This window comes from Cryptomeria japonica, chromosome 3, assembly GCF_030272615.1.
Source record: "Cryptomeria japonica chromosome 3, Sugi_1.0, whole genome shotgun sequence".
Taxonomy (NCBI): domain Eukaryota; kingdom Viridiplantae; phylum Streptophyta; class Pinopsida; order Cupressales; family Cupressaceae; genus Cryptomeria; species Cryptomeria japonica.
In genome coordinates, this window is record NC_081407.1 from 162,674,815 (window position 1) to 162,700,061 (window position 25,247).

General features: G+C 35.1%; 1 protein-coding gene across 3 annotated transcripts in view; it reads right to left on the reverse strand.

The window, feature by feature from the left end:
• LOC131031017 (uncharacterized) overlaps window positions 1-25,247 on the reverse strand; it is a 176,302-nt gene that overhangs the window by 126,731 nt on the left and 24,324 nt on the right. For all 3 annotated transcript variants that reach the window (XR_009102962.2, XM_057962019.2, XM_057962020.2), the window contains exons 9-13: window positions 24,823-25,189; window positions 24,169-24,707; window positions 23,819-23,998; window positions 23,575-23,733; window positions 14,474-14,548 (exon numbers count right to left, since the gene is read on the reverse strand). Coding sequence is in view for 2 of the 3 variants with exons in the window: in XM_057962019.2 (XP_057818002.1) it covers window positions 14,474-14,548; window positions 23,575-23,733; window positions 23,819-23,998; window positions 24,169-24,707; window positions 24,823-25,189 (1,320 nt within the window). In the remaining variant the exon portion in view is untranslated. The remainder of the gene's footprint in view (window positions 1-14,473; window positions 14,549-23,574; window positions 23,734-23,818; window positions 23,999-24,168; window positions 24,708-24,822; window positions 25,190-25,247) is intronic.

The window sequence follows — 25,247 nt, forward strand, 5'->3', positions numbered from 1 at the left end:
TTCTTGATCTTTGTCTTTGACATAGGTGTTTAATCTAGACCACCCATCATGAGCAAGTAACGATCCAATCAGTTCTTCAAACTTCAAAGTATTCAAATCTTTGTACCATTCTTAAGTAATAACTAATAACAATATGCATCCACTTGGGTGTAAGAAATCTCAAAATCTTCATCACAACCACATCATCATTCACTATCTACCCATGTGTTCTCATCTTGTTCACTATATTTGTTACTCTTAACACAACAATCTGTAATGCCTTCATTATCTTTCATTCATAGAATTTGTACTTTTGCAGCCCTTACCTGATTTTCACCTCAATATAGAGTTTCAAACATTGTCCATGCTTCAATCGATGCCTTGCGACCACAATTGTTGGATAAATACATGGATCTCTAGTACTTTGAAAGTAGAAAAACACTTGAATATAATTTTTCTCTTCTTAGTTATGTTATGTTTTATCTTTTTTCTTCAATATATTCCAATCTTGAGGTTCAACATACCCACTTCTCATACTCCTTTCCACATAAATACTCTTTCCAGCTGATCTCTCCAATAATCAAAATTCTCACCTTAAAACTGTGGAACTGACACTGTAACATTGTTACATGATATTATAGCAACCAAAACAGAGCTAACATTTTCCCCCAAAGTACCAAGATTTTTAACTACGGTGAAGAAGCTTCAGATCTGAACTTTTCCAACATAATTCTAACCTACATTGGCAATCACTAGAAGATAAACTTGGCTCTTATACCACTATTAATAAAAACATATGGGATAAGGCAGGACAGCATCCTCAAGAAATTAAAAATATTAAATAAATTTCATTGACACGATCTTAAAACATTTCAAAACTTTTGGAATAATTTTCTCTTTTCATTAAATCAAGTGTAAAAAACAATTACAACATTCAATTTCCTACTTTGATGAGACATCATACTAAGCCTACTCTTACCAAAATATCTCTCTATTGTTTGTTATATTTTATTTGCTTATTGTTTTGTCTTAACAATGATCTAAACCATGGAAGCAATAGTCTGCAAAAATCGTGATTATACCCAATTAATCCTGAAACTTGGAGCTAGCAGATTTATTCCCCAAAAAAAATCGTTGACCCAATTTTCAATGATTTTTTGCATTTAAATAATGTTAAACAGACCTAGAATGGCAAAAAAAACGTGAAAAAAATCATTGTAAAAACTCGCAAAACCCTAAGAAAACTCATCAAATTACTGAATTGCTCAAAAATAGGGTTGATCTGAGACAGAATCAAAATCAATTTGGAATCAGCGTTGAAAAAGTTTGTTATTTTGCCCCTTAGTTTTCTTTCCGGCCTCTGAAAATCCCTAAATAAAGTTGTGGGAGGAGCAATGGCAGTTTTCAACCGAATTTGAAAGGGCCTCAATCATCCTAAATCACGGGGGGCATATGAGATAGTATTGAAGCAGCTGGCAAATCTGCTCTAAATCACGGCTTAGATATGACTCAAGCTCTCTGCACACCCCACCCCATGGATTCTGATGTGAACAAGTATATGATTAATATTGTACACTAGCTTTAAAATTAATAATATTATGCACTATTATAGATGGCATTTTTACAAGGAGCGAACCCCTATAGTTTATAATTAATACTATACAGTAGTTTTAAAATTAAAAATATTATAGACCATGAATATATATTAATAGTTATATAATAAACTATAAATTAAAAAAATGTAAAATTTATAATGTACATATATACTAAGTTATCGATTCGGGTTCGGATTTGGGTACGGATTCGCGGATTTGGCAAAAAACAAAATTCTTGGGTACGGGTACGGGTACGGGTTCGTCTGTATATATATATATACACATATATTATATATATGTTCAATAAATACAATCCATACCTAGGTTACTGGGTTTTCCCCTAGGCCGCCCTGGTACAGGTCCAGGTTCGACCGGGTCCGTGGTACGGGTCCGGTTCGACCAGGGTTCGAAAAACCCAAAGTGGGTTCAACCAGTCGAACCCGGGTGGCTGGGCAGCCCGTAAAGTCAAAAAACAAAGCAAATTTTTATTTTTTTTCAATTCCGCCTTGTAAAAAGTGAAAGTTATAACCTAAAATTGACTTCTAAAACATTTTATTGACTCATTTCACCTCATTTGTGTTGCAAACAAATTTTTTATGAGAGCAGGTTGAAGAAAGGGTGAACAAAATTTGGCTTCCAAGATCAAAGAGGAGTTGAAGACTGATTTTAGAAGCTTCAACAAGTGTTGCAGCATCATTTCCATAAATTTTCAAGCTTCCATTGGCTGCAAGAGGTAGGTATTTAAACATTTTTTTCCAACTATTTTTGTTTCACAAATTGTCAAACATGAAACTTGAATTTTTTTTCATTATTTAGTTTTTATTTTTGAATATGTTTATTTTATTTCTTGCCATAGGAACTAGAATGACATCTACATCTTCCTACATTGGCAATGAACAAATAATTGCAAAACAAAGAAATGATCCAAATTCTCCCTTATGGAAATATGTGGACATTATAAAACAACTTCCGGGAGGTGGGGGATTCCGTTGGAAATGCCATGGATGTGATATTGAACGTAATAGTTCATATTATCAGGTGGTAGGCCATTTGTGTGGAATAAAGGGAAGAGGCATCAAAAAAATGCCCTGGAAAAAATGGTAAACCTATACCAGATGAGACAGTGATGAAATATATTAGGGAGCATGAGGCGGCAGAAGAGAGGGAAGCCCGTAGATTGAACCAAACCGCATCAAAGAAAACAAAGGGAATGCAAGGCCCTTCTAATCCCACTATTGTAGTAGAAGACCACCCCTTCTTTGCCACAAATGAACCTCAAAGTGAACCACCCTTGACACGTAAAAGAACAAAGGGGCCTTTAGAAACCGCATTCCAAAATGAGAGTAGAGACAATGCTGACCAAGATATAGTAAGGTGCATTTATGCAAATGGGTTGTCATTCAATGTTGTTGCTACAAAGGATTGGGCAAAAAATAAAATGGATCAGAGATGTGTGTGCAGAGGCTGGGGACATCCAAATGTTCATCACAAACCACCACATGTCTCAAGGGATTTTTAGAACCTATTCGAATTTGGAGCTATTGAAGGTAAGTGAAATAGTAATTTAATTTTAGATTTTCTAATTTTTTTGAATTTTCAATGTTCATAATATCATTGTGTAAGCTATATTGTGTATTCTTCTTTAAAGTTTGGCTTTATTTTTTAATCATTTGGCATTAATTTGTGTTATAGGTTGTTGAGACCCGTTTTGCATCAAACACAATCGTCTTAAGACGACTTGTGAAAGTTAGAGTGGCACTATGTAATATGGTGATCAGCACCAATTGGACTGTATGGAAGCAAAGTAGCACTGAGAGGGCAAAAAAAATTAGGGATAGAATATTGAATGAGAAATAGTAGGATCTTGTTACATATCTCCTAAGTCTCACTGAGCCCATCATGAGCATGATTCGCTATACAGACATGGATAGGCCTTGCATAGGTGAGATTTATGATGGCATTGACTCAATGCTTGAAAACATAAAGGTCACTATAAATGAAAAAGAGAATGATCCTCAGGAGAAATTCTTCAAAGAACTGGAAGTAATTATCGTAGAGAGGTGGAATCAGATGACCACTCCTTTGCACCTTCTTGCCTATGCCTTGACACCTAAGTACTATAGCAATTAGTTTCTTGATAAACCAGGAAGGATTCCACCATGGAGAGATCTAGAAGTATCTGATGGGTACAAGGCAGCATTTCTTAGACTATATCCCGATGATGATTTGCGAGATGTTGTTACAAATAAGTTCATAGAATTCGCAAATGGGAATGGTTTAAGTGTTGATGCACTTCGTCATAGATCCAAGAAGGATGCCCATAGCTAGTGGTACTTCCATGGCACATGCTTCCAACACCTACAACCCCTCGCTATAAAAGTTTTATCGCAAGTAAGTTTAATTAATTAAAATTTTTAATTTACAAGTTTTAGTTTATTTATAGTTTACTTTGTCTTCATAGGTTGCTAGTAATTTTATTTTTATTAATGTATAACTTTAATTGTTTACTCTGTCTTCATAGGTTGCTAGTTCATCTGCTTCAGAAAGAAATTGGAGCACATACTCTTTCATCCACTTAGTAAAGCGCAATAGGCTGCTATCAAAAAGAGCGAAGAATTTAGTATATGTGCATTCCAGCCTACATCTTCTTTCTCACAAACAACATGAATACACACAAGGGGAAACAAAGATGTGGGATATAGAGCTAGAGCATACTGATTTGGATGCTCCTGCTTCTCAGTTTCTTGCATTGACACTTGATGACTCGGAAATTGAGCCAACTTATAGTGCAAGTGCAAGTGGCATTGGCTCATCTAATGTCAATGTCAATGAGGAGGAGGAGGAGGAGGAGGAGGATGAATTAAATGATCCATTTGATGATTAAACTTTAAGTTTATATTGTTGAAAGTTGAAACAATGATACTTGAATATTTTGTCATTTTGATATTAAACTTGATGTATATGATGCTATTATCAATTATGGTATGATCATGATGCTATGATTACAAGTTTATGTTTGTTTTGTTGTTTATATGATGCTATGTGACATGCAAATTTTAATTCATGCTTATAGGCTTCACAAATATCAAAATATATAGATATATATATATATATAAAATTTACATGTTTTTGTACTAACGAACCCAAACCCCTTTTCAAAATTTTGCCGTACCGGCGTACCGGGAACCTGAACCCGAACCCGAACCCGAACCGGCAACCTAGATCCATACAAAAATAAAATATACAATGTGACTTTCCATACATAATCATAAATCCATAATTGCCAATGCCAATAAATATTCATATATCGCAAATGTAATTAGTAAACTAATAACTAAAGTCTAATATCATATTCATAATTTGCAAAAAAGATAATATTCAATTTTCAAGTCTTTTTTAAAAAGTCATAAAGGGGCGAATTAGGGTTTTATTATTAAAAAACTATTTTAAAAAGTCTTTTTTTATTGTTTTTTAGACCCGTGGGCCCCGTTTTTGGGAACCCACAGGCCTGGGTTCACGCAAGTCCTCATGGGTTCGACCTGGGTCCCACCCGGGTCCTTCCTAGGTGGTCGAGCGTAGTAGGACCCATAGGGAACTCGGCCACCTAGGAAGGATCCAGGTCGAACCCGGGCCGAACCAGGACCCGAACCTAGGCCAAAAAGGGAAGAACCAGTAACTTAGATAATATATAATATATATATTTTCGATGGAGGAAACTTGGGTTTTTAGCTTGATCTAATTCCAAAGAGACCATTTATAGAGGATCTCTTCTCAAGAGGCCATTTCCGATGGGTCATCATTCCCCACACTTCACTTGATCAAACCCAAAAGCTCAACGGCCTAGTTAAGGCAAAAAGACCTGCAAGCTCAATGGCTCAACAAAGGTTTGAACCTTGGTGGCTGCCTCACCAACAGAGTGATTCTACTACAACACTAAACTTCCGAAGACATATATAATATATATAGATATAGATATATGATTTTAATTTATAAGCGATATAGTTAATTTTTGTTCAAACAAAGACATACAATTCATTTGTGAGCAATATATCCAAAGTGCTCCACGAAATAAATCTCAATGACAAAAAACAAGCTTACATGCTTGTAATAAAATAGCCTCCAACACATAATCATTGAAATTTGTCTCTACCTAAAATAGTAGTTGCAAGCTAGGTATTGCCCAAACCAGTGGCTTGCTAATCTTTTACTTCAGCTAAACAAATGCCTTTTGTTGAATTCTACCCCATAGAAAAGACTTACCAATTGCCATCGAGGAATATAAAGCATTCCAACTATGGAATATGATTTAATAAGCTTTCTCAAATATTGAACTACCCCTAGAAAACTCCTTGCCTCAATCACAATGAAAGTCTTGGATCACTTCAAAATGGCTCCCACTTTTTAGTAAATTCCCAACAGTGGCTGGACCATTGTCTGATAAATTTTGATCTCAGCTATTTCATAGACTTAGTTAATCTTTGATCTCAGACTTAGACAGCTATTTTGTGTATTTGGTGACTGCCCTTTAAAAAGTTAACTGAATATTTGCCCATGTAATCAGCAATATGAATATAAACAACAAAAACCTATTTTCTACAATTCATGGGTTAAACTCTATTTTATTTATTCTCTATATATCTATGCTATAGAAATGCCCTTAAGTTTAAAAAAAGTAGTTTGTGTCTATTTTTTTACAATTTTTTACAACTTTTTAAAATCTATTTTTTTACCCATTTTTTAAAAAAAAACTTGTACTTTTGGTTTACTGATTTTTTCCCCAAATGATTTTTGCTGCTATGATATAAAGCATTGCAATTCTGGAATATGATTTGATAAGCTTTCTAAAATATTGAATTAACCCTACAAAACTCCTTGCCTCAATCACATTGAAATTCTTGGATCACTTCAAGATGGCTTCCACTTTTACTAAATTCCTAACAGTAGCTGGATTCTTGTCTATTAAGTTTTGATCTCAGTTACTTGATAGACTTAGCTAATATTTGATCTCAAACTTTAAAAACTATTTGGTGTATTGGGTGACTGCCCTCTTAAAAAGTTAACTTAATATTTTCCTATGTAATCAGCAATATGAATATAAACAACAAAAAAATATTTTCTACAATTGAAGGGTTAAACTATATTTTATTTGCTCTCTATATCTCTATGTTATGGAAATGCCCTTAATTTAAAAAAATATATAGTTTTTGTCTATTTTTCTACAATTTTTTCTGTTTTTTTTTTTAATCCGATTTTTTCAAAAAATCTTATACTTTTGATTTAACGATTTTTTCCCCAAATAATTTTTGCTGCTATGATCTTAACATCCTATTTATAACAATTAAGGAGGATATTCTAAACATAATCCTTTCCTTGAAACCCCTATATTTATCCTTTAATTTTTACTCCTTTCTTTCTTTAACTCTTATCTGCTGCTCCTTTCAATCCTATTTGATATCAATTTTTCCAACAAAATCTATAAGAAAGAGGGAAAGGAATGGATTTTAACATGAAACTAATCTAAACAACTAATAAAATAAAGCAACCTAAAATAGACTCTTCTGGTCCACAAAATAGACATTGCTAAAAATAGCAATATCATGCATGAATACAATCTGAGATTCTAAAACCACTTCTCGTCCTCCAATTGATGGATTTTCTACAGAACTTTGAAATCCCAAGCACCATGAATCTAACAACCTCGCCAAACTGACCTGATGACTTGAATATGATGTGTTTTAGGGATAAAAATGGTTGAAAACTGAAAGTAAAAATTTTGTAAGCACTTTGACAAAAATTACCTTAAAACCACACAAAAACGATGGTCTTGTTTACCACTTAAAAAAATATACAAGCCTGCATTATACCAAAATCAATAATATCACCAATATAAATGGGGATGAAATTCATTACTATTAAAGTGCTTTAATTTGTATCATATCAAAAGTATTACGCAACAAGGACATTTGAATGGGCAATTTCCCAGACCTTTTCATGCCTAAAAAGGATCATATAGCAATATGTATGCTTCCTCATATAGAAAGACCTTATTTGTTCCTAGATCACACACAACTAGAAACATAGTTTTTGAAGTTTATATTATATACATCTTGTTGGTTGAAAATTTTGTACACTTGGGAAAATATACAAAATTGTGGTTTCAACCACAGCACACGAGTAAAAACTCTCCTAATTAAGGGAAGGCTCCCCCTATCTAACTACAACTTGGAAAGTAAAATGGGATGGGACAGCAATCTTTCCTCTTTTTTCAAGAAAGACAATATCCTTTTCTCTTCACAAAAAAGGATAGCGATTGAATAACAATAGTAACCACTTTAAAGTGAAATAAGAGAAAGGAAATGAAGTTTCCTGAAAACGCAAAGACTTCCGTCACTTCCTTCGGGACGGGACAGCAATATCAAGCTCAAAGACTTGACTATTGGAAGTCCTATCTACCCTTTTCTATACTAAATTTTACAATGAATAAACAACAACAACTCAAAGACTGGAATAACTTATTCTTTTAACACAAAGACAAGAACTAATGCAAGCTCAAAGACTTGCTGATATTTCTTATCAAACAGTAACTTCTCCTCAAGAATAGACGCAAGCTCAAAGACTTGCTGCTCCTTCTAGAGATTTTCCTATTTTAATTAATCTTCTCTACTTGCAGCTCAAAGACTTCAAATCAGATTGGACTAAGCTCCTTTAGAAACACTTGGCATAGAAAAAATAAAAGATTCAAACTCAAACATGTAGCTCAAAGACTCAAAACTTGAGTAATCCTTCTTTCTTATTCTTCAAAACCTTCAATTCACATACATAAGCTTAAAGACTTCTTGCTGTAAATTTGGCAGAGTTTTTGCTTGCTTTTCCAAAAGATAAAAATTACAAAGGACCCTCTCTTCTATTTATAGGAGAGGAGCCTTGAGAAAAAGATGGGAGGATCCTAACTAACTTGAGAAATTCCCTCAACCACCAAGACCTATTCAACAGCTAATTATGACTTCATTAACTAACTAAGACTTATTCTAACTACAGTCCTAATTGGACACAACTTGTAGTTGCCTTACAAGTAATTACAAAAATGCAAGTGATGACAACTTGCCGAAAGGGAAACTACAATTCTGAAATTACAATTATTTAAAAATTTACAAGTGTTAAAAACACTTAAGTTGCAACTCTTGAAGATACGAATAAATCGAACTTCTGAATAACTTTCTGCAATTCATCAGGATCTGGTTCATGAGTGTTCATAGCCACCACCCTAGTTTTTACGATGACATCATGGCATTGGCATAGCGTGGAATTCCCTTTTTCCAATGCTGACTGGATTTCCTGCAACTTAGTTTGATACTTGATCAATATTTGAATGGAAGCGACTGAGAATTGATCACTTCTCCATTCATCATGAATCTTGAGTTGCAGGTCTGCAAGAACTTCTTCCTCGGGCAGCAGCTCATCATTCTGATTGAAAATGTCGCAGGATGCCTTTTTGCAATGGGAGGTTACATCTTGAAAGACTGCTTCACGCAACTTTAAGGTTTCATCAACTTCTTCAATGAGTGATTTGAGAACAAGAGATTTGTTCTCCAGGAGTTCCTCATATTCAATGTACATGACTCTGGAAGGTATCACATCATGCACTTGAAGAACGCTCAACTGATATTGAGGCATCTTTCGCCAAGAAACTAAATTTCCCTCAACCTTCTCCAAATTTAGCTTGAAAGCAGTCAAGATTTGATTCAACTTATCTTCAATGATCTCCAATTTAACCATCATTTCAAATACCTGTCTTATGACTTGTGAGCATAAGTCATGCAGTTGATCAACCCAGGTGTCTAAGGCTTGAACCTTTTGGGCGGCTCTCTCGATACCTTGGATTGGTTCACTGACCCTGGAAGAAATAGGTACTTGGCCTTCTCCACTTGAAGGTTGAGTAATACTTTGGATAGCTGCCATGAGTCTTTGATTCTCTACTTCTAGCTGATCTTTCTTGGTCAACACCTCATCATATCGTTGCACCAATGTAGCCACTGTCTGTTGAGCATCGTGCTTGACAACCTCATGAGTCTGTTTACCCAGTTGAACTTTGGTGATCCGATAATCAGCTGCTTGCATTTCTTCAACTGGTTTATCTGATATTGGTTCAGCAATCTCTGCCACTCTCATCCGTTTCTCATCAACGATCACCCTTGAAACTATTTTTGCCTTCTTCACAGCTTTAGGTTTTGATTGTTTCAAATGTTGATAGTCGAAGGGATCAGGTGAGATCACTTGCTTCTTCCTCTTTGCAGTGAAGGAACTGAGCCATGGAGGTAAAGCCATTAACTCTGATTGTGGGATGGAGGGAGAAGCAGTTTCTGTTTGAATAACAGTGGTGACCTTGGGAGAAGTGTCCGTCTGGATAGCCACCATAGTTTGCTGAGTGACGACAGGATATGATGAAGATGTTATGAACTCATCAAAACAGGTCACAGAAGTATCAATATCAGACACAGGTACATATGAAGGATCTTCCGAAAAGATATTCAATAAACTTTCCTGAGGATGGCCTTGAGATGGTTCTGCTGCTGAAAGCGGGAGGACTTTCTGTGGAGATTCCGAAACTGAAGGGGCAGATTGAGAGCTCACATCTATCACAGGAGGAAACATGGGTACCTCAATAAGAAATGAAGAAAGAGAATTATGTGGAGACTCTGTAGAAAGTGACTGAGGAGCATTATCAGATTGAGTTTCCTCTTCTGAAGCTTCAGGATCAATCACATGAATTTTCAACTGTGGCTTCTCCTTGCCTTGAACTGTTATTTCCTGAGGAGGAAGCACCATCGCACGGCTGACCCGCAATTTAATCCTCGTACTAGAAGAGGATGCACCTTCTTTGTTGTCTAGTTGAATTTCAGACTTCCGCCCAAGAGGACCTGTAGAATCATCTTCTTTCCCTACCTTAATCTTAATGAGCTTGACACCATTATTCTTAAGCCAGATATTGGTATTGGCAAGAACTGACTGAAATCTATCCAAGATAGAAGTGCTTTCCTTGTGGGACCAGTGGATAGAAGGAAGCGGGGCCTCATCAACATTCTGATTGACAAACTCAGGATCAAGAACGTTACCATCATCAATCATACCTTGTGGCATGTTTGCGAGGTTTAGATCCACAATCTGTTCTGCAGTGAGTCGGCAGTAATCCATCTTGCGAATCTCCTTTTCGGTACGAAGATCAGCCCAAATATCTTCTATCCGATGTACATGGATGAAGGTCTTCTTGATCTTCTCTTTCATGCCTCGGTAATCGAAATCAGCTCTAGGTTTGAATCTTTTGAGTCTGATTTCCTGCAACTCAGTTTCCATAGCCCTGGCCTTGATTGAAGTCATTAGAGAATATTGCCCAATCTTCAATGGGTTGTTGGAAGAAATACCCATGCCAACCTTGTGCTTAACTGACTGGTGTGTATGTACAGCCATGATCTGCCTTCCCAATTCCATGAGGATAATCTTATCTGTTGGGTACCGTGGGAGCATGTAAGGCTGCCCGCCATAACATCCAACTCTCATGTAGGTAAAAGTTGGAAATTGGAGAAACAAACAACCATATTCTTTCACCTTTTCCCATGCTTCATCTGAGACTCTTTTGTCCTTCAGGTTCTTGTCAAATTGACACAAATAATGACCAAAGAAAGCGTCCTGAACCCTTCTGAAATGAGACCTACTTGATCTTAGAGGCAACTGATCATAGTATTCCCAAACTGGTACAAGCATGCGGTCACCCTTGGTGGAAAGACCTGGGAAATGTCTAAGTGACGCAGCAATATACACGAGATATGAATTCATGTAGAAGGTGAAGGTAGTAGGGACGACTGCAAGTTGCTCACACAAAGCATCACTGATGATTTCACCCCAACAGATGTGCTGAGACTGCCTTACTAACATAATAAATTGGTACATCCAAGGTTCAAAAACATTGGAATGTTCCAATCCCATCATACGGCTAAGAAGAGTAATAGTATCACCGATCTCATTCTTGAAATCAGATCGATATAACTTTGCCCATCTGGTAAGCGCAGTGCGAGGTTCGTGAATCCATTTGTTGATATGACGCTTACAGTCTTTCTCCTTTTTGGCAAAGTATTCAGCTGCACTTTGCTTGGAGATCTCTATATAAATGGTTTCGGAAGGTATTTTAAAAACCCTCTCTATAGCTTCTGCATCCAGGCGAATGATCACTTCCCCATCATCATTTCTAATGACTCGTGACTCTTTGTCAAAATGATGAGCACATGCTAGAATAAATTCTGGTTCTAGGGCAGCAACTGGAAAGGATGCGGCATGATGGATATGGCTGTCCAGCAACCGTTGCATATCCCCCTCCTTCGGATCTTCAATCCTTTGTATGAATTCGGACATGTCAACATGCCCTATCTCAGTATCCTTGATATGATCAAGGGAGGAGGAGATCTGTGACTGCGGAACTTCATTCTGGTATTTATCATACCTGTATTTCATCTTTTTTGGAGTGGGAGATGATGATACATCTGTCATCTGGGCACAACCGGGAATGCTGCAATGTAAATCCATGAGTATCAAGGCAACATCAAAGTCAGTATCTTTAGACATTTTCACTCCTCCAAATGAGAAAGTTCAACTTTCGTATTTTGGCTTTGTGAGAGGAGATATAAGGGGTGGAAAAATAAGCTTTTGACTTATTTCGGGTTTTGAAAAATGTTTCGCAAGTACACAAGAGGGAAGTACAAACGTGCAATCGGATTTTAAATTCCGAATGCAATTATACTTGCGAAACACGAAGCATGATTAAATGGAAGGAGAATGAATTTTCAGTTTGAAAATTGGGAAGAACGCATTTGCAATGGGTTTTTAAATCCAAATGCAAACTTATTTTCAAACTGAAAATCGAAGGAATGGACGGAAAAAGGTATTTAGGCATGCGAGAAAAGACGAAGATGATAAGTACGGATGAGGGAATTGGAAGCGGATAAGTAAAAATGAATTTCGGGAAGATTACTTGGAACTTTGTCGTGCCAAAATGGGAAGGACTTTCGACTTGCAATCCGGATTTCAAAACCCGAAATTGGGAAGAACTTGATTTTTCCGTCATTGAAACTTGATTTTTGGACTAAGAAGGTTAAGTCTTTGTCCAAAAAGGAAAGAACACATCTTGAGGTAGAACTTTTCACACTTGCAAATTTCTTTGCAAATTGGGAAGAACATATTTGGAAGAACACATCTTTCTTGTTTTGAAACTTGATTTTTGGACTAAAGAAGGTTAAGTCTTTGTCCAAAGAGGGAAGAACACATATTTTCCTTTTACTTGCAATCGGGTTTTAAAACCCGAATGCAAGTAAAGAAGGAGAATTTTCAATGGGGAAGAACAACTTTTTCTTTACAAATTCCTTTGTAAAATGGGGAATTTCCTCTCATAAACCCAATACGAACATGAACAAAAATCAAAACTTAAACAAGGAAATTGCAAGGAAAGAAACAAAAGAGAAATATAAAAATAAAAATTACCTTGCAAAGATGAGGAGAGATCCAAGCTTGTGGAGTCAACCAAACATAGAAGATGAAACCCTTGAAATAGAAATTAAACAAAGGAAGAAACTTAGCCACGCATGGTGACCAAAGAAAAACCGATTCACTATAAAAACGCCATGAAAAATGCCAAGGAAGTAATTCAAAAATGATTCGATTCATCATTACATACAAGAGAAAGCAAAAATGATTTAGAATTGAAAGCATACCTTGAACGAAAAAGGTGCAAAACTTGCAAAAAACGTGACTGGTTTTTAGGGCGTTTTTGCAAATCGATTCCCCAAAATGCGCACAAAACGGTTTGAATGCAGCTTGAAATCCAACGCATTAGTGATTAAATCAAAAACGCCTTAGGTAAGAGCAGATTCGAACCTCCAAACCGTGGCAAATGGCACAAATGCATGATTCAGAAAAAAAAAACGTTGAAGAAGACAAATAGCGAAAATCAGTTTGATAGATGCGTAGAACAAGGGTTTGAATTCTTCAAAGTTGCAGCAAATCCGCCTTTGGAAGGAATCCCTATCTTTCTTCCAAAAAATTCGAACCCAAATCAATTTGCAAAGGCATGGGAGAAATTTCGGGTTTTAGAAATGGAAATACAAGTTTTAAAAATGTTCATATTTTTGCCTCTAAGGCAAATTTCGGGTTTTAGAAAAGGAAATACAAGTTTTAATTACTTGTAATAGGGAAATAGAATTCCCTTTACAAGTGATTTTACTTAAAACATGTAAAGGGAATTTAAAATCCCATTTACAAGTTCTATTTAAAAATAAAAAATAACTTTAAGTCATAAAAACATGTAAAGGGGTTTTAAAAACCCATTTACAAGTTTTACAAAACACTTTAAGTCATTCTACTAGTAAAGGGGGTTTTAAAACCCTTTTTACCAGTTTCCAAAAACTTGCAATTGGAGAAAAATTCCCCTACAAGACCAAAAGCTTCAAGGGGGTTTTGAAAAACAAATTACCAGTTACTGGTAATTATCGAAAAATTCCCCTACATTGAAGCAAAAACATAGCAAACGGACTCGAAACGTGACGAAATTCGAAACGTAGCTTGGAGATGGATCAACAATCGATCCAGTCCAAGGATGGGACGAATTTCTACCTCGGGAAGCGTGCCATAGACTAATTTTTTATTTTTTTTTAAATAAAAATTTCCTTGTGATAGTCCAATTTTTGAAATCAAAAATTGAGGACAACACATCTACAAATAGGTTCTTCCTATATTTGCATGGTATATGTAGCAAACAATGCTTACTACCCTTAAGAACTAAGTTTCTCGTCATGAATAATTTTCTTGTGCAAGATTAAATCTTATATCCAATCTCAAATTTGATTTACCAAGCTCACCTTCAGTACAGGAACTGTCAAATCTGGATGTCGATGTCGTGCAAGTATCTCAAGCTCTAATGAAATAGAACGCACCTGTAAGATTCAAATGACAATATATGAGCAAAAGTTTAAATTAAGAAAGCATGCATTCTAACAAATCATTGGCTAAAAAGTGAGGATTGCATACACAAATGTTTCATAATAACTAGCATGACTGCCAATGTACAATTGCTGAAAACACTATCATTGTTAGTAAGTACTACAACAGAAAGTAGCTATACAATGTAGAGTAGAATTGCATAACATTGAGTAGACAACAATAAATTGAAATATTTTAGATTCAAAGCTCATGTGTGTAATTTGATTCCATGCTATACATTTCACATAGTGACATGCAGGCATGACAACCTTTTTTGAAAGATGTCTCATTTTAGAAAACTCTCCAACCCCACAAAAAGTAATTTTTATGACTTGTCAATTTTGTTTATTTATATTAGTTTCCTGTTGTTTTGGTCATGTATTCTGCTACTTCTTTCATTGCCCTTGTATCATACACAAACAAAATCAATTGTACAACATCAATCAAATCATCAGCATACCATGTTGCACAATAGCGACTATGGTAATCTTATTTTTGCCATTCATGGTCATGATACTTGATTTTCAATTTGAGGAGTTTCATGGTGGTGGAAAAACTAAGCCATTCCTTGCTTTCAATACTTTAAACATTGTTGCAACTGCTAACTCTACATTTTGACAAATCCGTGCCCTTTATAAAATCATCTACCTGATTCAATCAGTCCTTATTTTTCTTATTTTCTTTCACAACTAGAAAACGTTACTAGTCTTTGTTAGTACACAACGTTATTAGGAATCATACCCGTTAAATATTTAAATATTTTTCTAATATAAGGTTATTAAACCTTATAATTATTGTGTTTTATATAAAGCATATACCATTTAATAATTAATAATCTAATAGATTATTAGATAATAAATGTTGTTTTTGATTATTAGATTATTAATTATTAAATGGTATATGCTTTATATAAAACACAATAATTATTAGATTATTAAATGGTATAATCTTTATATAAAACACAATAATTATAAGGTCTAATAACCTTATATTAGATTATTTAATATTTAAGCACCTTCTCTCTCATTGAGAGATAAGGGAATCTAAAGATTTTATAGTGAATTCTATCACAATGCACAAGAGGTACTACTAGCTATGTGGAAATGAGGAGAAGTGATATACCCAGATTTTGCCTATTAATTTTATAGACAATTACATAAGTGTTTTACAATAGAAAGATGTTGTATGGGGTTTTTTAACCTAGAAAATGTTTCCCCATGCATATAGTGTTTATTAAATATATGCATCCTATGATTCTCATTTCATTTATTTTATATTTTAAGTATGATGATTTGAAATGTCCGACCCCAAAATGCAACCCAATTTTTTTACACTTCTTTAACCTAATTAGCGATGAAGGTATTTTGTCAAAAATTTGAACCCTTGCCTATTTGCATGATTTACCATGTCATTTTTACAAAGAATTTGCTTGCAAGATTGAATGCTTAGCTTCAGATTTGCGGGTAATGAGATGTGTGACTTCAATTGCAAATAAGAAAACTAAATAACATATGATTGCTGCAATCTTTCAAGGAGGGTGGGCAGTAAATATAAGGGAATTGAAGAGCACACAAATATACTAAGAGGGGGGGGAGGTGAATCAGTATATTAACAAACTTTTACTTTTTCAACTTTAATCATAAGCATACATTGTATATTATCATTCACGTGAGATCTAGCTACCAAGCATCACAAATAGAACACAAGATATACGTGGGAACCCTAATAGGAAAAACAATGGAAAATTAATGCTTTTATATTTTTTCTTTTACAATGTTTGTAGACACCAACCCCCACTGCTAAGCACCAGCTTAGCGAGACACACAAATCTCTCCTTTAGGAAGCACCAACTTCCAAATATCTATTCCACCTTCAATATGTTTCTTCTTCAACGGATGATGGACATTATAATTATCTTTAATCTGCATATATTCTTTGTTGAATCTACTATAAGTCTGATCACAAATCTGCCATAAACATTTCCATAAATCTACTCCATGTTTCCTTTATAAGCTCACCTATCAACTTGGCACATTCTTCATTTAAATCTGCATACATTAAATTCATTTATCTGCTCTTCTAGAACTGATTATTCATGTTTCTCATCACCTGATCATGCATATATCATAAACTTATATTACTCCTCTTTTGAAAATCCTTTTCATTAAATCTGCACTCTTATATCTTCATTTTACTTCAAATCTCCTTGTGTATTTTAATTTCTCTCCAATTTTTATACACTCACACAAATACACTTCACATATCACTCTCACAATGTGATGTATATGATTGATGTTTACACAACACACTACACACTTTATCTCTCATTCTTCTCTTTTTTATATCTTCATATTCTTTGAAGTGACATATCCTTTCAGCATTAAAGAGACATGTCCTTATTAAACCAAGTCAGATTTCATTTATGAAATCACACCTCTTATCCTTTCTTTAAAACACATTACACCCTCTTTAGTAATTACTTTAATCATATTGACTTATCCTTAATTAAACATATCATAGCTTTTTGAGAATGTTTAGTGAATACACTAAACCGCACCTCTTCACCTCTTCATAATATTTGTTTGATTTTGCCTTAACATGATCGCACCACTTCACAAAGAAATCGTATCCTTTATGAAGTCATATTGAACCTATAATTAATATTTTCAACCCAGTGTTTTATTGCCATCGCTGCCTTTAGTCAGTGTTTGTTATCATCACTGCCACTTAATCATCAACCTTTAGGCATTGCTTTATTAATCTCATTCAATCGCTGCTTTTCATAATTTGTCTTTTATGCATTTCGTCTTATATGGAATTTTGTCTCATACGGTTTTTTGTCCTATATGGCTTTTCAAAAACATTCAATGTTCTTTAATTTATCTTAGTCATTGCTTCTTCTAATTTAAATGCAATCGGTGCAATTTTTGTCTTTTGTCTTTTTCTGTTTTTCAGCTTTTTCCTGTTTTTGTCTTTTCCTGATTTTGCCATTTTCTTTTGTTTATATATATATTATCGTTTCTCTTTTATTCTTTGGCATCGCTGCTTTATGAGGATCTGAATTTGCTGTGTATTTACTACTTGTTCATAAGATGATTGCTGTTCACTGTTACATATAAACTGCGTTTGCAAGGCTTAATATATTTACTGCTCCTCTTAATATAATCGATCCATAATAAACTTGGTCACTGCTCTTCATCATTCTTCATTAGATTTGATGGCTTGTTCTAATAACAAGACACTATTTTATCTTTAAGGCCTCCCTTGATATATCATATAAAAGTTTTTTTTAACAAGGCACTGTGCTGTTTGCTCTGATCAGTCATATATCATCAAAATTTTCCTTTTTATGATTGCTGATCAAATATTAATGAAGTCAGTTGTTAAGGAACTCATTGTTCTAACAATCACGTTGACTTTGTCAAAAGTCAAAACTCCTTCAAGTTAACTGTTCAACTGGTTCTTCAAAAAAGGTTTATCCTTTGCCGTTGTTGTTTGATTGGTGAATATCTTAATCACCGTCATTAATAGTCTTCATACCCTATTCATCTTTGCCATGTTAATCACTTTGCCTAATAATCATTGACTATAGGTAACCTTTGAAGAGCCTCTATCCATGCAATGTTTAGTGTCTTGAAATATGATCAATGTATCATCATACTTACTAAACATATGAACTCTTCATAACTTATATACCATTGTTTGTCATCAATGATAATGATGACAACTCAATGATAACCTTTTAAATAATCTTACCCATATATTATCACCTTTGTCATCAATGACAAACTTCCAACAATCTCCTTATTCTTCCGATGATATTTAATAATAGAAAACTTTGTCTTTGCATCTTTGACATCAATGACAATATTTCCAACCATCTCCCCCTTTGTCATTGATAGCAACATACTTTTTTGTCATCTTTTCTGACTCTCCCCCATTCTATATCTCTCCCCCTTTGACGTCAATGGCAAAGGGATGTTTATGAACTTCCATCCACAAATGGATTATGGGTAACATACTCACATTTAATACAATAGGAATGTGTTTCTCCCCCTATCAGAGATTCTCTAGTGCTCCCCCTATCAAATATTCTTTCATGCTCCCATTAATTTTAAGACTTTCTTGGATGAACAAAGAGATTGGATCATTTCCTTGAATTCCATAAGTCAAGAACTTGTTAGCTATCTAATTACTTTCTGATGCATGTTCAGTTATTCCTCTTCTATTCATGTCTGCTAGATGGCGATCATCCTTTTAATGTGAAGTTGAACATAAGCATCCAACTTTCTTTTATCAAATTTAGTCTTTTGGCAACACATGTTTGTCAAGCATGCAAATGTACTTCTTTGGATTGTCTTCATCTTTTCATCAAGCTTAGCCTAACTAACATCTCTTTTAGCCTTAGGCAATTTGGTATTTATCTCTACTATCACCATTGGCCTTCTTGCTGTTATAAACCCTGCTGCTGCATTCTTCATATCTTATATTGACCCTGTACTTGTAAACATGTTGACATGACAATGAGATCATGCTTTCAAACAAGTATTCTTACTTTGTCAGTTATTTCCACTGTCATATATGACTTATTGACATCATCTTGCCACTATTGACATCAATGACAACTGTTGTCTTCTTGCCTTCTTGACAGCAAGGCTATTGTTCTTTTTTTTATTTGAATATTTCCTTACATAAACACAATCTGCAATCTCCATGTATTCACTGGGTGAACACTACCACTATCAGATGTTTCCAAGTTGAAGCCTTTGACAACACCAATAAGATGATCCAATGCACAAACTCTTAGAACAGCACTAATGTTAGCTTTATGAAGATTGAAAGCAATCTGCTCATCCCTTTTTGGTCACATTCCATTGACTAGAGGCTCTGATCACATTCTTTTCTAACTTTATCAAGGCTGTAGTTACCCTATCTCCACACACAGGAAAGTTGTCACAATTAAAACTATTACCAGCATGAAATACAAATGCCCACTGACTGTGATTGTGAGTGAACTAAGAATCATAGATCTCCAACCATATCTTCTCTTCCTCTAATATTTTGTTAACTTCATCCACTGAGTTGTCTTCTCCATGGGGGTGAAAAGATAGTGCAATGATCAGCTCCCCTTGACATCATACTTCTTCTTATGATCATAGTGATACCTCTTGTGCATGAAGCACAAGCATAGATTTCAACTGTTTTTGATTTTCTGGCTCTTGCTTTCTTTTCCAGATTTTTGTAGGTTCTTCTTTTGTTTAGGAAGAGCATCCACTTTCTTACTCTTTCTAGGTGGTTTTATAAAACCACTTCTACAAAACCGAGCAATATGACCAAGGTTGTTGCATTTATAACATATGACATCATAATCCACTAAAGAAGCACATGAATTGTAATTCCTACATGGGAACCCATAAGAAATTCTATTCCAACCTAACTTTTTTGCACGTTTTCCACAATTCATTGCTTTGTGACCAGATTTGTTGCATGAAAAATAATTGCCATCAAAGGAATGATGAAGCCTAGTCATATATGGCTGTCTTTGATGAAGGGGCTTTCTCAAATTGTCCTTGTTTGCCTTTGGAGGTTGATTAGTCTTTTGTGGGACTGTATTCTTCTTCTCCTTTATCTCCTCCTTTGTGTTGTTCTTGGTTGAATTCATGAGATCCTTGATGCAGTTTCTAGATTTTACTTCTTTTGTGGTGGATCCACAATCTTAGAATTTGTAGCCTCTTTTGATTGATCTTCAACAAAACCAAGACCACTTTTGATGAGCGGAGATCTTTGTGAGTTAATAAGTTGGTACTTTTATCAAACTTTAAGCATCCATTCAATTGTTCCATTGATTTCTCCAATTCCCTTCCTTAAGGAGACAACTTCAAGCTCTAGTTTATCACAATCTGATTCCTTTGCCTTGAACTAATCTTTCATGACTTCCTCAATTCGTTTGGCCTTTTCTAGTTGAACTTTTAGGTCTTCAATAATTTTGTTTGACTTCTCTAGGGCTTCAGAAACTTCTTGAATTTGTATCTTGTGTTTTTTGATCATCTTCTTTAGTTTCTCATTTTGTTTGTATGCACAGTGAATTTCTTCCTCAAGATCTACTTCCTCTTCTTCACTGCATGCCCCATTTAGCTCTTCTTCTAACTCAATTTCATGATTCTCTTCCTCTTTTACCTTCTCCTTTTCTTCACTCACTAGTTCATCTCCATTTGTCACGATATCATTTCCTATTGGCATGTGTATTCCAAGAGCCATCTCTTCACATCTACTAGCTCCTATGTTATCACTTGCATTAGGTGCAATGCCATCAATGCTCTGCTTGGTCTTTAATTTTCCCTTATTTCCTTTCCGTTTTCCCATATGTGATCACATCATATACCTTTAAGCAGTTAGGCTCTATAGAAGGAACCCACTCCAATACCAATTGAAGAGCACACAAATATACTAAGAGGGGGGGTGAATCAGTATATTAACAAACTTTTACTTTTTCAACTTTAATAATAAGCATATAACTTATCTCATAAACATATTCATTGTATAATATCATTCAAGTGAGATCTAACTACCAACCATCAAATATAGAACACAAGATATATGTAGCAACCCTACTGGGAAAAACCACAACAAATTAATGCTTTTATATTTCTTCTTTTACAATGTTTGTAGGCACCAACCTAATAGAGGCACCAACCCCCACTACTAAGCACCAACTTAGCGAGAGACACAAATCTCTCCTTTAGGAAGCATTGTTCCACCTTCAATATCTTGCTTCTTCAACGGATGATGGGCATTATAATTATCTTTAATCTACATATATTCTTTGTCCAATCTACTATAAGTCTGATCACAAGTCTGCCATAAACATTTCCATAAATCTTCTTGATGTTTCCTTTAAAACTTCACCTGTCAACTTGGCACATTCTTCATTTAAATCTGCATACATTAAATTCATTTATCTTCTCTTCTAGAACTGATTATTCATGTTTCTCATCACCTCATTATGTATATATGATAAACATATATTACTCAGAGTCACCATCAAGCTCATCAATGATATTGAAGGTTACCCAAAAGCCTTAGATCCTTTAATTGTGAAAAAGACATGAGCTGCATCATATGGAGCATCTTCATACAATTTATAGAACTATGTTCTCATCTCATGGAAAGAGAGAAAATTATAACAAGTTATCCTCATGCAACAAGTCCAAAGCAAGTCTTGCAAGTGGAGACAAATTGAATGCCATTCCTATCATTTCCTTGAGGATACCCTTGGTATTATTGAACAGGAACATTTTGCTAAAGTTGTCTCATCATGTTTGTCATGTAACAAAACTTGGAATCATGGGCCTAATTGAGTCTTTCCTAAGTTCACCAATGGTAATCATGTGATCCTCAAGCTTAACCACTCGCTCCTAAGATTCTCCTAGCTTATCAAATTCACTGGATTTGATCATGAAGGCAATTTTGATGGAAGTGCACTGAAAAAACTAATCAAGATAGTCTCTTCATAAGACTTCAAAGTAGCAAAGATTTTGCTGACCAAACAGTTGAATCTCACAAAGAACTCTCTCACAGGCAATACAAAGCAATGTCACTCATGACTGGAACATGTCTTTTGCTGCTTGTAGTAAGCTGCAAATCTGCTGATTGATGAGAACCAACCAACTGATGCAAATGGTACACTCGATGCAGTTACTTTTCCATGGGCAGTTGGTGGATGGGTTGGGCAGTTTTGTATAGGAAGTGAATGGCTTTATAAGCCAATGCAAATGTAATGTAATACAATCCCATAAATCAATATAATATAATTTGTGTGTTCTCTGTGCAATCATGGTATGAATAATTTTTATTCTCTGTGGGGTCACCAGTTCAATAGGGACCAACCACATCATCAAATTTATGAACAAATCACAAATTTATAATACTACCTACATTGCAGAGTCGGCAGCTCATTGCATACCTCTATATGTGCATCTGGAAGAGGTTCTTTAGCTACATATTTCAGGATTTTATCCACCAGAAAAATTCTATGGGACAAAAAAGTTAGAAAACCTATTAGGTTATGCATCAGCAAACAGGCTAAGTTAATATTTCTTAGTGGTAACTTTATTTTTCCCTAAAGCTGCTAAAATATGATTGACTGAATTGTTAATCCAATTCACATTAGCAATTCAGTATTGAGCCTATATTTGAATCTTTCTTTCTAAATTGTTTTAGTTATTATCAAAGATCCAGATGCTTCAAATGACAAGTAGCTAAAGCATGTTTGTGCTGCTACATATATAGCCTCAAATAAACAGAACCGACTGGACCTAAGAAAAATGAATATTTTAGAGTTCATTGTCTGTTGTCTTCAGCTCTATAACTACTCAAGTCAAGTAGGCCTATTGAAGCAATTAATCAAGTCAAGAACAATGGACATCAAACCAAAAACAGAAGACTAAAAAGGTGAAACTGGCAAATGAAGACCCTACCTGTTTAGAAGTTCCTCAGCCACAGAGACCTCTACCAAAGACAGGATGTTTGTATTCTCATTATCTGACCTATAGCACGAGATTCATTTTTCAGTTCTATAGCTTCAAGTTCCACCTTTTATGAACTATTAGGTGATCATGTATATTCACAATTTTGTTTGCCAAATTACAGGGAATTGGTTTAACTTGATATTGGTTTTCCCTGAATAAATTTGTAAAGTATTTCTGTTGTCAACATTTTAAGTATTTGCAGTTGTCAACGTTTAATATCATATATCTTTTGCATTTCAAGATTTTTTGCCATGTCACAGGCAGATTTTTATTATTTAGCTTGTCAAGCCATGGTCTAGTCCAAGGCAAGTTACAATAGGCAGAACACAATCATATTCCTCATCCAGATTCATTTTTGTAGAGCAGTCAACAACATTGCAAGTTGAAAGTATATCTATTCTGTTTAAACAATAAATCCATTAGTCATAATTGCATTAAAGGCAGTATCATACTGGCTCCTCTAGTAATGGCAATATATCATGAACAGCACCAACAGAGGAAAGTATAGCTGCAAGTATGTCCGGTGCATGAGGATTGAGTGTCAAGTGGCGTAGTTGACGACATAACGAATTAATTATATAATCTACATTTGCCACCACCATGTCCTTTACCTGTGGCCAAAACAAAATAATAAAGTTAATACTATTCAATAAAGAGGGAAAATTTAGGGTCAGTTCCATGACAACCAGCACCCACCGATGAATAACCAGCAAATGTGGAAAGCACTCTGAGTGCAACATCTGCTGCACTTCGTATGTGATAATTTGAACAGACAAGCTTCTCCAACAATAAGTAAAGGGAAGAATACAAGAACCCACTGGCTTCAAAAGACCTCCCAAGTGATATTCCAAATACACCCAAACCCTCTAATATAACCTGCACAGTCAAAATAAAGAGTATAATACTGGAGAAACTAAGATAAAGTGAAAAATACAGAACTGCTTTTGACATTTTCATGCACACATAAATGTTTCTTATGTATCCGAATGATGTGGTTCCAAAGCTAGGCGGAAAAAAATCTTCCATAAGCATATACACTAATGTACCTGTTGTAGCATTGCAGTGTCCTGCAAAAAATGCTGAGGCAACTGCTGATTGCCTAAATTTTGTAACAGACCAGGTGAAGAAAAATCTATAGGAAGATCCCAAATTTCAGAAGACATGTATTCATGCATTATGTTACAAACACACTCAATAAGATGCTGACTTAAATTTGATCCTACATTCATTTCCCATTTTTTAAGAGAACATAGAATATTCTCTTTTAAGTGGTCATTCAGGCCACACTCATCACTGTCTGAAACTCCTGTCATTCTCTCTGTGTTCTTTCCTTGGAATATGCTGGTACTTTTGAGCAAACTTGTGTATGTGTATGTACCCCTGCCTGACGCACCATAAATGATCTCACTTAGAACACAGACTGCAGTAGCTGCATCACGTAGAACAAGGCCTGACCCATGACTGCTATACCAAGTCTGCCAATCTTCTTCTCTATATTCTTTTAGGCGCATCTCTGAAATGTTGTGACGAAGAGACTCTAGTGGTGTCTCTATGAGAATTGATAAGGAAAATGCATCTGTACAACCTAGATTTTCAGAATATAGATTAAACTCGGTAAGAAATATAATTACAAAATTTTAATGAACATTAGCACTTTATTCAACTGAAAAGTATGAGAAGTAATAAAATAAGTGCTATACCAGCCACAGCAGATAGGCCTGCAAGCCTTATAATGGATGCAATCAATTGATAAAGTTTGTGACCACCAACATGGATAAACCAAGGAGGCATACGCGGGAGCTGTTCATCTATTGGTGAATTTTCCAAATATCTGATCAACTCTGACGCCTCTGATTGCAAAGCATGAGAGTCAAAATTCTTGCTTGAAGCTTGTGATAGAGAAAAACCAGTTTTCTCTATAGTAATGTCAGAGCTCAGCTCTGAAATCACATGTAGATGCCCTGGTGACTGTGTCTTATGATGCACCAGTTCTTCAATTGGACCAGTAAATGCTGAAGTATGGCTCAGGCATTGCCTCATTACATCCAAAAAGCGACCTATCGCACCCTGCATGAGGTCGGTGAAAACGTTACAAAACCATGGGTGTTAAGGGAAATAAACAATT